This window comes from Argopecten irradians, chromosome 1, assembly GCF_041381155.1.
Source record: "Argopecten irradians isolate NY chromosome 1, Ai_NY, whole genome shotgun sequence".
NCBI classification, from domain to species: Eukaryota; Metazoa; Mollusca; class Bivalvia; order Pectinida; family Pectinidae; genus Argopecten; species Argopecten irradians.
This window is the reverse complement of record NC_091134.1, coordinates 75,144,660-75,159,857: the sequence shown is the minus strand read 5'-3', so window position 1 is coordinate 75,159,857 and position 15,198 is coordinate 75,144,660. Positions and strand designations below refer to the sequence as shown.

At 35.9% G+C, this 15,198-nt stretch overlaps 1 protein-coding gene across 3 annotated transcripts in view; it reads left to right on the top strand.

The window, feature by feature from the left end:
- Positions 1–15,198, top strand: part of LOC138308070 (USP6 N-terminal-like protein) — a 120,928-nt gene that overhangs the window by 63,511 nt on the left and 42,219 nt on the right. For all 3 annotated transcript variants that reach the window (XM_069249034.1, XM_069249027.1, XM_069249021.1), the window contains one exon: positions 7,659–7,773. In XM_069249034.1, the coding sequence (XP_069105135.1) occupies positions 7,659–7,773 (115 nt within the window). The remainder of the gene's footprint in view (positions 1–7,658; positions 7,774–15,198) is intronic.

Sequence of the window (15,198 nt, the reverse complement as noted above, 5' to 3'; positions counted from 1 at the left end):
AAATGTACAATAATGATAAAGATATGGGGTTCAGTGAGTATACTCAAATGTACAATAATAACAAAGATATGGAAATTGACTAGCTCCATACTTTTTCCAAAACTCTCGCTCAGCTATGTGCCTTTCGAACCAGCACACCCCTGGAAGCTAGCACACACCCGGACCCGGTTATTTCTGTTTAACCAATCAGATTCAAGGTGGGCGGGACTTCTGATTATGTCATCAGTTGCTACTGGACGTAACAATTGGGCTAAGCTAGTTTCTGATCAAGCCATCTCCTTTGACGTAGTCAAACAATGTTAGTATCGATCAGAAACTGTTACTGAATGCATCATCATGTTTATCTTGTAAGTAAGAGGCTTGTGAAAAATGTAATGGGGTCTGAGGACAATACCTTTTATATGTACATGTACGTACAGTTGTTATGTATATATTTATAGAAGGCTACCTGTAAGTGGTTAACGTCTCGGAATTTCAACAATACTTGTATATAAATTTAGTATTATGCCTAGTGGTATGAAATGTTGAAATATTGAGAAATCATAGCTGAATCAAATTATTACCTGCGTTTTGAATAGAAACAAAACAAAACGGACATGGAATCACAATTATCATCTCGGAATACAATATAAAAGTCTCTCAATCTCTAATGACCATGGCCGTACGCGACAGGAATATACGTATGAGAGAAATACATTTTTAGTCTAATCATAGCTTTTGTATGTATAGGTATAATAATCAATGAAATAAAAACGGTTAAAGTATGGAGTTGAGTGATATAGCAAGTTTTTGGTTAAATGTCTCAAACTTGCCTATTTCCAGAGACGAAGAACTTGCCTATTTCCCTCAGCTTCGCCTTGAGAAATAGACAAGTCTGGAGAAACCAGAAACTTCCTTTATCCCTCAACCCCATACTTTAACTGTATACTAAAGGGAGTTAAGTAAGAACCAGGGTCAAAAGTCAATCTAGGCGACCGGTCCTTAGACAAATTTGATGGGGCTACAATGTCTTTATATTGTGAAAACACACAGGGAGTCTAAAAACCTGTCATTATAGACAGGTGGTCGTTAGAGCAGGTTTAACTATACATGTAAATCAAATTTCAAAAAAATGTTACATTTTTTTCTCCCTCAGATCAGTTTCATTTTTATCCCCTGCTTTCTCTGAAACGGGGGATATTAATTTGGGTTCGTCTGTCTGTCTGTATGTCTGTCCATCTGTCTGTAACACTTTGTTTCCGTGCAATAACTGTGTGTACTAACAAATGTAAATCAATTTTCTTCAAACTTGGTGACAAGGTTAAATGCCTTAAGGACTCGGCCAAGTTTGATCGCGACTTTCAACGGACCTTATTTAGTGGAGTTATGGCCCTTTGCGTAAATTAAAAAAAGTCGGTTTCTGCCACTTCCGTACAATAAACTGTAATAAATATTAACCGATTTTCTTCAAACTTGGTAAAAAGGTTGAATGCCTTAAGTGCCTGGCCAGGTTTGATCAACTCTTTCAGCGGATGTTATTTATCAGAGTTATGGCCCTTTAATTTACTACAGTTAATGTAAATTTTCTGCAGTTTCTGTGTAATAACTAACAGATTTTAAAACTAATGTTGTTAAAACTTGGTAAAAAAGTTAAATACCTTACAGGCTTAGCCAAGATCGATCGCCACTTTTGGCAGATCTTGATTAGCAGAGTTATGGCCCTTTGATTTAATAAAAAAAAGTCATTTTCTGCCACTTCCATACAATAACTGTAATAGTATTAACCGATTCTTCAAACTTGGTAACAAATTTAAATGTCTTAAGGGCTCAGCCAAGTTAAATCACCACTTGCAACGGACCTTATTTAGCAGAGGTATGGCCCTTTGATTTAATAAAAAAAAGTCATTTTCTGCCATTTCCCTGCAATAACTCTAATAAATATTAACCAATTTTCTTCAAACTTGGTAACAAGGTCAAATGTCTTAAGGGCTTGGCCAAGTTCGATTGCCACTTTTGGCCGACATTATGTAGTGGAGTTATGGTCCTTTGATGTACTAAAAACGTCATTTTCTGCCATTCCTTGTGCAATAATTGTAACAAATGTAAACCAATTTTCTTAAAAGTTAGTATCGAGTGTCAAGTTTAATTACCACTTTCAGCGGACTTTATTTTACACATCTTACTTCCGAATAAGACTTCAGTCTATTTTTTCATGTTTCAACCAATGTTAAACCTAACCTCAATAATGTTTACCTACAATATGTCCTGAAAGCGAGGGATGGAAATTCCACAAATTGCTTGTGATTATTATACTGTAACAGGTCTGAAACTATTTTCAAAAATTAGTTCTAAATATGTTGTTATGAAAATCAATGAAAATTGCTTCATTTAGCCAACATTGTCAAACATTGTTCAACTTGTTCAACTTATTCAATTAAGTCTTGACTAGTAATTTTTTTTAATTCTCCGATAACAGATTAAAAAGAATAAGGGTAGTATTAGGCAGGCATCTTCATCAATGAATTTTATATCTCCCCGCGAATCACTGATCGTCATAATCGACCAGCAATTTCCAATATTATTTTTGTCAATGACAGGGTGCAAAATTAAAAAATTTATAATAAATTCATTGTAAATATTCTGAAATGTGAAAAAAATAAAGAAAAGAAAAAGATGCCAAAGGATCCTTTTGTCTTAAAAATCTGAATAATAATTTTATATTTTGCGTGCTCATATAGGTGGGTATAAAAAAAACTTCAAGGTTTCTCAATATAACGGGAATCATATACCCTTGGTAATCCTATCGGCAATCTCCCGTAACTACGGGACGGATAACTTTTACACTCTGGTATTGTAACTGTCTGTGTATTGCACAGAGGTCATAGAAACTGTCAGGGAATTGCCTGTTCCTCGCATTGCTATACGGTAATGATTACCGATTGTTCTAGGACTAAACTAAAAATTCTGCTGCTCACTCCCAATTTTTTCTTGAGTAATAAAATGGATTTGATCATGGTGGTTGTTTGTTGTTTTCTCTGCCCATTACGTAAGCCTAATTGGGTGTAAACTAACAAGGCGGCCGTAAGAATCCACGCTTACCTAGTTCGTATGTCAGTAAGCCGGTTAAAATACAGTTGTAGGATTGTATCAATCTTATGTTGTGTTAATATGTATTATCAAGATTCAGCATTCGTAACCCTAAATTTGACTTCGTTTGAGTGAAGAGCGTAGGCCTATCGCATTTTGCCATTACCGTAGCCTTTTTTTTGCAAACTTCGGGGATATGACCTCGTGGATGTTTGTCACTGCAGGGATTCGATTAATATGATTTTTATAAGGACCTGTGTGATGTCTATAGTGTCGATCAATTTAATATTACACGCGTATTTACGTTTATAAAGTTGATTGGAGTATTTCTTAAATCAGGGGACAGAAATTCAGGGAATGACACTTGTGTAATACATTTGCAACGTTTCGAATTCATGCTTCCTCTCGCTAACCTTCAATAAAACAACCCCACCCCCTGGTTTAAGTTACTTGTCTTACAGTTCGCATAGATGTGTCTAAAGCTTTTTTTTTGATTATTTCTTGTGTATAATATTTGTCCTTTGTGTAAAGGTTACTGTTTTCATCGATTTGTTTAGAGTGTATGCTGATCCATTAATGCATATACCCAAGCTTTTATTTTTGTAACTTCCGGATATGACCTCGTGGGGTTTGAGCTGCAGAGATCGATTAAAAGAGTGTGCTTTTTACGACAGTGGGATGCTTATAAAATTGATATTTTGTTCTATTGTTATTTACATGTATAACTTGATTGCTGATTATTTCATTGAAATAACGACGTCAGGATTCCTCGGGAATTACACCTGTGACATTTAACTGTGTAAGAGTGTGCAAGTTAGCAGTCATTCAGAAGACCTTTTTCTTGGTGTCTGGAACTTTTCTTGTCCAAAACAATACTATTTAAATAATATATTAAACCTTTAATTTGTTTATTTGATCATTTGTGACCGTTTTACATATTATTATTCGATAACAAACCACAGTAAAATCTATTAGCGTGTTCATACCCGCCATTGTGTTGTGATAGTAAACCAACCACGCTTCAGTTGGGACCGTTTTTCCGTGATTAAACAATTGTACGATTGAAATGCATTGTGGTTACGTAATTATTGTCATCTTTATTATCTTTTCATTACATATTATATTTTTAAACACTTTTACGGCGTTTTTTTTATGATGTATAAAACTTTACTCGGCGAGTAAAAAACTTACGATTTCACGTGTGGACTCATGACGTAGTAAATTTCAAAAACATCGTCTGATTTTGGTTTTCGTCCACTGATTATGTCTCATGGTGTTTAGGTAGCGATCCCGATTTTTAAACGGGGAAAGTCGCTACTTATTTCCGGGAAAAATACGGTATTATTATAAATTATTTGACTTCTCGGACTTATAACAGGGAACCGGCCATTGTCTAGTACAAAGCGTAGTGCTTAGATCTAGTATAGGGTCTATGTGCTTTAAAATTTGAATCTGATTGTAAAATAATAAACTGGATTATCAGCAAAAGCAATCGAGTCCCTTCATCAGTTACCTAAATGTGTTTTTTATATCGCGGTATTCATTCTACTGAGCATGCGCGGCTCAAGTTTCTGCAACCATGACTGAGGAAAAACTGCAATATTTTTTCATTGTTATGTTGTTTAACCAGTTATAGTCAACGGTTACATCACGGTAGATTACATTACGTAACTGTTCTATCAGGTTGTTCATATTTCTTCAGCTGAAGTGCGAGATGAAGTAATCACAATCCTAACTTACGCTGTGGTATCCTTGCGATTACCAAAAACCAAATCTTTTATATTTGATTTAATGTGATACACTTTGTCACCTAGCTTATTGTAAATAGATATCATTGCTTCAATAGCTCTTAAAGAACGAATTTTGAGAGGAAATGGCCACGATCTTTTGACAGTGTACCGAGTCAAGCCAAGGCAAAGATTTGTAACTACGTTCTTGGTCAAGCAGATAAACATGTTTTATGATAAAAATTTTCATTACAATGAGTGATAATTATTCAGTGATTTATATTTCTTTCAAGAAACAATCCGAGCGCTCTGCAAGTACATCACGTGAAACGCATTGCAGTATTGTAAGGGAGGTAACTTTAAAATACAAATGGCCAATTTTTTTTAGATACGAGGTATATGTATTTATTCTCTGGACATAAAAAATAGACGAAAATATGGGAATAAAATGAATATAAAACACAAATGTTGGCTTACATGAAATAATATTATTTTTTCCATCAATTCAACTAGATGAAAGATATTCAGGATTTGGTATTTTACATGATAGTCAGTCACCGTCATCTGATGAATCATGATTCAATATTAAGATTGATATATTAAGTCTTGTTTAATATTTTCAAAATATTACTGGAGATGTGCAACTATTTAAACATAATTACCATTTAAAAAAATCATGAAGAGAAAGAATACCTTGCATGTGGAACTAATACAGTGATTATTAGTATCATTATTAATACATATTTACCAATTATATGGACTTTGTGTGATTTTTGGATATTTTAAACATAATGAATATAACGTTACCTGAAGGCTTTACATGAATAAAATAGCCATATACTTTGACTGTCTCTTGTATTAGTGCAGATGATCTTATACATTATTAGAACTGTAAAATTTAATACAAAGAATGGGGCTTTAAAGTATGTCCAAAAATGAATTAACATGCATTGACCTTTATGTCAAATTCACGGGGGTCAAAGTCAAGGGTTTCAATAAGCTATTTGTAACAACTTCTGTCAATATTAATACTAAGAGGACTGGTATTAAAGGGACATGAACCCTAAAAAATAAGTGTTCTGTATGCTCAGATATGGTTTTCAGATGTTTCCTTGAATATTTTATTACAAGGATTGGTTATCTAAAATCGACAGGAATATTGTGGGGATACCTACCCCAAAATTGATAAAATAGGACCGTCATATTCTATTTTGGGAAACAAAAACGAACGTGGTCGAAGCGAGATTTATAATGTACAACAAACTTGCTGACACGATAATGGATATTAGTTTTCACCATTTAATAGTTGAATTTTCTAATTTACGATCGTTGAATATGAAGTAGAAGCCATATTTGTTAATAATTGTAATAAACAATTGTATTTAGCGTACTTCAATGATAGTCAGAATTCATACGAGACTTTTCGTATGACGGGGAGGGTTCTTGACTTACATTGCACATATATGTACATCTCGCAAGTATTAACTGAAGTTGCTTCTGTCTCTTGCATTTACAGCGAATCATTTATATGTACCTACTTTCCCCATCGCGGACGATACTGACTACTTGATATTTACTCTGTTTTCTATCGAAATTCGTTTGGTTAGCTTCACCCACGTTTTAGAACCACCATTTGTTTAGTTCATTTATTTTATGCTTACGTGCAATGTTGGGTGGTCACTAAGTCAACATACTTTTTTTATCACACTGCAGTCTGCAAAATTCGACCGGGCCGGTTCTAAAATACTAGTAAGATGAATTTCCATTGATAATTATTTGATACATTTTACATTCGTAAGGTAGTTGATGCGTCTTAATATATATTTTACTCAATTTTACAATTTATTTAAGGTTCATCTGTCTCTTTAAGTGAATCAACTTTGTCCATATATGTGACCTTGTATGATTTTTAAAAAAATTCTTGTACATGTATTTTTATATTCATCACTTTTTATACAGTTATATTGACCATTGTCCTGTGGATCTGTTTACTTTAGTTGGTAGCATTATAGATCTGAAAAAAATACCAGGTAGCAAGTGACCAATGCGTTCTATTGAACCATTGTATTTTCTTTCAATCACAAGGCATCTTTGTAATGTATATATAAAGATAACAAGGATATAGAAACATTCATGGAGTTTAGGCGTGGAATAAGGACTTAAAAGGCCTGGGTATGAAAACAGATGGTAGATAAGGTCGTATATATGACTGGGTGAAGTATTTCAAGTATAATAACCAACGACGGAAAAGCCTAGTGCGTCGATTAGTAAAAGGCAAAAAACTGATAGATTTTTGTTGTCATGGAATTTAGTTCAAATTATTACGTCTAGAAAAATATAAAGCATGACAGTTAACTTCAGATAACCTGATGCATTGTTTTGCCTTCTATTTGCAGCATTGGAACATTCCTGTGGGATAAGATCATTGGAGTATAACGGTAGGTTGCATGGACCTATTGTGGTGCTGTTCTATGCTTTATCTTAATTAACAAATACCATTAGTTTTGAAATTGTGAAATTTACTTGTCTTTTTCTTGATTATTGAATAACACCTCCTTCAGTACCTTACAGTACTTTGAACTCTAGTTCCCAAAACAAACAGATTACTTTCTATGTGGCACTTATAAAACATTTGGAAATGTATTGAATGTCGTTTAATTGCCTAGCCTAACAGTTACTTCACTTTAGTTAATGTCAAACTTGAAGTAAATTTACGCGTAGCAAAACATTTCACACAACCAAAAACTGAACAAAAGGGGACTGCATTAATTTCAAAACAGGATATTTTTTTTTTACCATTATTATCAACAGTCTTGTATTGTATACCCAATCTTGAAATAATTGACTATGCCTGGTATATTTCAGACAACAGGCATTGTTCCATGTGCTGGGTGCATACTCCATGTATAATACAGAGGTTGGCTACTGTCAGGGAATGAGTGAGATTGCAGCACTATTACTCATGTATATGGGTGAAGAGGTGAGTCCCTTAGCACCATTACTCATGTATATGGATGAAGAGGTGAGTCCCTAATCACTATTACTCATGTATATGGGTGAAGAAGTGAGTCCCTTGTCGCTATTATTCATGTATATGGGTGAAGAGGTGAGTCCCTTAGCACCATTACTCATGTATATGGGTGAAGAGGTGAGTCCCTTAGCACCATTACTCATGTATATGGATGAAGAGGTGAGTCCTTTAATTATCACTATTACCCATGTATATGGGTGAAGAGATGAGTCCTTTAATTGTCACTATTACCCATGTATATGGGTGAAGAGATGAGTCCTTTAATTATCACTATTACCCATGTATATGGATGAAGAGATGAGTCCTTTAATTGTCACTATTACCCATGTATATGGGTGAAGAGTTGAGTCCTTTAATTATCACTATTACTCATGTATATGGGTGAAGAGGTGAGTCCTTTAATTGTCACTATTACTCATGTATATGGGTGAAGAGGTGAGTCCTTTAATTGTCACTATTACTCATGTATATGGGTGAAGAGGTGAGTCCTTTAATTATCACTATTACTCATGTATATGGGTGAAGAGGTGAGTCCTTTAATTGTCACTATTACTCATGTATATGGGTGAAGAGGTGAGTCCTTTAATTATCACTATTACTCATGTATATGGGTGAAGAGGTGAGTCCTTTAATTGTCACTATTACTCATGTATATGGGTGAAGAGGTGAGTCCTTTAATTGTCACTATTACTCATGTATATGGCGTGAAGAGGTGAGTCCTTTGTGCATTATTAACTCATGTATAAGGTTGAAGAGGATGTGTCCCCATAATCGGCTATTATAACTATGTATATGGGGTTGAAGAGGTGAGTTCCCTTGGCATTATTATTACTCATGTATATGGGTGAAGAGGTGAGTCCTTTAATTATCACTATTACTCATGTATATGGGTGAAGAGGTGAGTCCTTTAATTATCACTATTACTCATGTATATGGGTGAAGAGGTGAGTCCCTTGGCATTATTACTCATGTATCTGGGTGAAGAGGTGAGTCCTTTTATTATCACTATTTACTCATATATATGGGTGCAGAGGTGAGTCCATAAATTGTCACTATTATCCATGTAAACAAAATGGGTGAAGAGGTGGAGTTCCTTTAATTGTCCCTATTACTCCATTTATATTGGTGAGAGGAGGTGAGTCCTTTAATTATCGCAACAATTACTCATGTTATATGGGTGGAAGAGTGAGTCCTTTAATTGTCCACTATAACTCATGTATATGGGTGAAGAGGTGAGTCCTTTAATATATCACTATTTACTCATGGGGTATAATGGGTGCAAGAGTTTGAGTCCTTTAATTATCATCTAATACTCATGTATAGTGGGGTGAAGAGGTGAGTCTTTAATTATCACTATTACTCATTGGGTATATGGGTGAAGAGGGTGAGTCCTTTACATGGTCAATATATATCTCATTGTATATGGGTGAAGAGGTGAGTCCTTTAATTGTCTCACTATTACTCATGTATATGGGTGAAGAGGTGAGGTCCCTTTAATTATCACTATTTACTCATGTATATGGGGTGAAAGAGGTGAGTCCTTAAATTGTCACTGGGTTACTCATGTATTAAGGGTGAAGAGGGTGAGTCCCTAATCACTATTTACTCATTATATGGGTGAAGAGGTGAGTCCTTTAATTATCCACTATTACTCATGTATAATGGGTGAAGAGGTGATCCCCTATGGCATTATTACTCATATATATGGGTGAAGAGGTGGGGAGTCCTTTAATTGTCACTATTACTCATGTATATGGGCTGAAGAGGTGAGTCCTTTAATAATCACTATTACTCATGTAAATATGGGAGGAAGAGGTGAGTCCTTTAATTGTCACTATTACTCATGTATATGGGTGAAGAGGTGAGTCCCTAGTCACTATTACTCATGTATATGGGTGAAGAGGTGAGTTCCTCCTATGGTATTACTCATGTATTATGGGTCTAGAAGTGGTGAGTCCCTAAATCATCACCTATCTACTCATGTATATGGGTGATAGAGGTGAGTCCTTTATTCAACTTTACTTACTCATGTTTAATGGTGAAGAGGTGAGTCCTTTAATTTTCACTTTTACTCATGTATTTGGGTGAAGAGGTGTGGTCCTCCATTATATTGGAAGAGTGAGTCACTATTACTCATGTATATGGGGTGAAGAAGTGAGTACACTTGTCACACTATCTATCATGTATAATGGGTGAAGAAGTGAGTCCCTTAGTCCTCTTTAACCCATGTTTATGGGTGAAGAGGTGAGTCCTTTAATTATCACCATCTACTCATGTATATGGCGTGTTGATGTGAGTTCCCTAGTCCACTATTTACTCATGTATTAGGGTGAAGACGTTGAGTCCTTTAATTTGTCACTATTACCACATGTTATATATGTGAAGAGGTGGCAGTCCTTTATTATCACTATTACTCATGAGTATATGGGTGAAGAAGGTGAGTCCTTTAATTGTGGACTATTATACTTCATGTAAATGGGTGAAGAGGAGAGTCCTTTAATTATCACTATTACTCATATATATGGAGTGAAGAGGTGAGTCCTTTAATGTGTCACTATTTACTCAAGTATATGGGTGAGGACGTGAGTCCCTTGGGATCTATTACTCATGTATATGGGTGAAAGAGAGTGAGTCCCCTTGGGACAATTACTCATGTATATGGTAAGAGTGAGTCCTTAATTGTCTCTGGTTACTCATGTATATGGGTGAAGATAGTGAGTCCCTTGGCGCTTATTATTCATGAATATGGGTGAAAAGGGTGGAGTCCCTTATCACTATTAACTCCAGTATATGGGTGAAGAGGTGAGTCCCTTATTATCACTATTACTCATGTATATGGGTGAAGAGGTGAGTCCTTTAATTATCACTATTACTCATGTATATGGGTGAAGAGGTGAGTCCTTTAATTGTCACTATTACTCATGTATATGGGTGAAGAGGTGAGTCCTTTAATTATCACTATTACTCATGTATATGGGTGAAGAGGTGAGTCCTTTAATTATCACTATTACTCATGTATATGGGTGAAGAGGTGAGTCCTTTAATTATCACTATTACTCATGTATATGGGTGAAGAGAGTGAGTCCTTTAATTGGGTCACTGGTTACTCATGTAATATGGGGTGAAGCAGGTGTGAGATCCTTTTTAATTGTCAATTATTACTCTTGTTTATGGGTGAAGAGGTGAGTCCCTTTAATTGTCACTTATTACCTCATGTATATGGGGTGAAGAGGTGAGTCCCCCTTTAATACGACTATTTACTCATGTATATGGGTGAGAGAGAGTGATGAGTCCTTTAATTGTCACTATTACTCATGTATATGGGTGAAGAGGTGAGTCCTTTAATTGTCACTATTACTCATGTATATGGGTGAAGAGGTGAGTCCCTAGTCACTATTACTCATGTATATGGGTGAAGAAGTGAGTCCCTTGGGACTATTACTCATGTATACGGGTGAAGAGGTGAGTCCCCTAATCACTATTACTCAGTGTATATGGGTGAAGAGGAAGAGTCCCTTGTCACTATTACTCATGTATATGGGTGAAGAGGTGAGTCCCTAACTGGCACTATTACTCATGTATATGGGTGAAGAGGTGAGTCCTTTAATTATCACTATTACTCATGTATATGGGTGAAGAGGTGAGTCCTTTAATTGTCACTATTACTCATGTATATGGGTGAAGAGGTGAGTCCCTTAGTCACTATTACTCATGTATATGGGTGAAGAAGTGAGTCCTTGGTCATTATTACTCATGTATATACGGGTGAAGAGGTGAGTCCTTTAATTATCACTATTACTCATGTATATGGGTGAAGAAGGTGAGTCCTTTAATTGTCACTATTACTCATGTATATGGGTGAAGAGGTGAGTCCTTTAATTGTCACTATAACTCAATGTATATATGGGTGAAGAGGTGAGTCCTTTAATTGTCACCATTACTCATGTATATGGGTGAAGAGTGAGTCCTTTAATTAATCACTATTACTCATGTATATGGGTGAAGAGGTGAGTCCTTTAATTATCACTATTACTCATGTATATGGGTGAAGAGGTGAGTCCTTTAATTATCACTATTACTCATGTATATGGGTGAAGAGGTGAGTCCTTTAATTATCACTATTACTCATGTATATGGGTGAAGAGGTGAGTCCTTTAATTGTCACTATTACTCATGTATATGGGTGAAGAGGTGAGTCCTTTTAATTTGTCACTAGTATACTCATGTATATGGGTGAAGAAAGTGAGTCCCTTTAATTGTCACTATTACCCATGTATATGGGTGAAGAGGTGAGTCCTTTAATTGTCACTATTACTCATGTATAATGGGTGAGAAGAGGTGAGTCCTTTAATTATCACTATTACTCATGTATATGGGTGAAGAGGTGAGTCCTTTAAAAATTGTCACTATTACTCATGTATATGGGTGAAGAGGTGAGTCCCTTTTATTGTCACTATTACCCCTGTATATGGGTGAAGAGGTGAGTCCTTTAATTATCACTATTACCCATGTATATGGGTGAAGAAGTGAGTCCTTTAATTGTCACTATTACTCATGTATATGGGTGAAGAGGTGAGTCCCTAGTCACTATTACTCATGTATATGGGTGAAGAAGTGAGTCCCTAATCACTATTACTCATGTATATGGGTGAAGAGGTGAGTCCTTTAATTGTCACTATTACTCATGTATATGGGTGAAGAGGTGAGTCCTTTAATTGTCACTATTACTCATGTATATGGGTGAAGAGGTGAGTCCTTTAATTGTCACTATTACTCATGTATATGGGTGAAGAGGTGAGTCCCTTGTCACTATTACTCATGTATATGGGTGAAGAAGTGAGTCCCTTGGGACCATTATTACCCCTGTATATGGGTGAAGAGGTGAGTCCTTTAATTATCACTATTACCCATGTATATGGGTGAAGAGGTGAGTCCCAATTGTCACTATTACTCATGTATATATGGGTGAAGAAGTGAGTCCTTGGGACTATTACTCATGTATATGGGTGAAGAAAGTGAGTCCATAAGTCACTATTACTCATGTATATATGGTGAAGAGGTGAGTCCATTGTCACTATTACTCATGTATATGGGTGAAGAGGTGAGTCCTTTAATTGACTATTACTCATGTATATGGGTGAAGAAGTGAGTCCATTGTCACTATTACTCATGTATATGGGTGAAGAAGGATGAGTCCATTAATTATGTCACTATTTACTCATGTATATGGGTGAAGAAGTGAGTCCTTGGTGACTATTACTCATGTATATGGGTGAAGAGTGAGTCCCTTGGGACTATTACTCATGTATATGGGTGAAGAAGTGAGTCCATTGTCACTATTACTCCTGTATATGGGTGAAGAAGTGAGTCCATTGTCACTATTACTCCTGTATGATGGGTAGAAGAGGTGAGTCTTTAATTATACTATTACTCATGTATATGGGTGAAGAAGTGAGTCCTTTATTGTCACTATTACTCATGTATATGGGTGAAGAAGTGAGTCCTTTAATTTATCACTATTACTCATGTATATGGGTGAAGAAGTGAGTCCATTGTCACTATTACTCATGATATTAGGGTGAAGAGTGAGTCCTTATAATTATCAACTATTACTCATGTATATGGGTGAAGAAGTGAGTCCATTGTCACTATTTACTCATGTATATGGGTGAAGAAGTGAGTCCATTGTCACTATTACTCCTGTATATGGGTGAAGAAGTGAGTCCTTTAAATTATCACTATTACTCATGTATATGGGTGAAGAAGTGAGTCCATTTTCACTATTACTCATGTATATGGGTGAAGAAGTGAGTCCCTAGTCACTATTACTCATGTATATGGGTGAAGAGGTGAGTCCCTTAGCACCATTACTCATGTATATAGGTGAAGAGGTGAGTCCCTTGGCATTATTACTCATATATATGGGCGAAGAAGTGAGTTCCTTGGGACTATTACTCATGTATATGGGTGAAGAAGTGAGTCCATTGTCACTATTACTCCTGTATATGGGTGAAGAGGTGAGTCCATTGTCACTATTACTCATGTATATGGGTGAAGAAGTGAGTTCCTTGGGACTATTACTCATGTATATGGGTGAAGAGAAGTGAGTCCATTGTCACTATTACTCATGTATATGGGTGAAGAAGTGAGTCCATTGTCACTATTACTCATGTATATGGGTGAAGAAGTGAGTCCTTTAATTATCACTATTACTCATGTATATGGGTGAAGAAGTGAGTCCATTGTCACTATTACTCATGTATATGGGTGAAGAGGTGAGTCCTTTAATTATCACTATTACTCATGTATATGGGTGAAGAAGTGAGTCCTTTAATTGTCACTATTACTCATGTATATGGGTGAAGAGGTGAGTCCTTTAATTATCACTATTACTCATGTATATGGGTGAAGAAGTGAGTCCATTGTCACTATTACTCATGTATATGGGTGAAGAAGTGAGTCCATTGTCACTATTACTCCTGTATATGGGTGAAGAAGTGAGTCCTTAGTCCTATTATATGTATAATGGAGTATCCATTATTACTCATGTATATGGGTGAAGAAGTGAGTCCCTAGTCACTATTACTCATGTATATGGGTGAAGAGGTGAGTCCCTTAGCACCATTACTCATGTATATAGGTGAAGAGGTGAGTCCCTTGGCATTATTACTCATATATATGGGCGAAGAAGTGAGTTCCTTGGGACTATTACTCATGTATATGGGTGAAGAAGTGAGTCCATTGTCACTATTACTCCTGTATATGGGTGAAGAGGTGAGTCCATTGTCAACTATTACTCATGTATATGGGTGAAGAAGTGAGTTCCTTGGGACTATTACTCATGTATATGGGTGAAGAAGTGAGTCCATTGTCACTATTACTCATGTATATGGGTGAAGAAGTGAGTCCATTGTCACTATTACTCCTGTATATGGGGTGAAGAAGTGAGTCCTTTAATTATCACTATTATTACTCATGTATATGGGTGAAGAAGTGAGTCCATTGTCACTATTACTCATGTATATGGGTGAAGAAGTGAGTCCTTTAATTATCACTATTACTCATGTATATGGGTGAAGAAGTGAGTCCATTGTCACTATTACTCATGTATATGGGTGAAGAGGTGAGTCCTTTAATTATCACTATTACTCATGTATATGGGTGAAGAAGTGAGTCCATTGTCACTATTACTCATGTATATGGGTGAAGAAGTGAGTCCCTTGTCACTATTACTCATGTATATGGGTGAAGAAGTGAGTCCTTTAATTATCACTATTACTCATGTATATGGGTGAAGAAGTGAGTCCCTTGGGACTATTACTCATGTATATGGGTGAAGAAGTGAGTCCCTAGTCACTATTACTCATGTATATG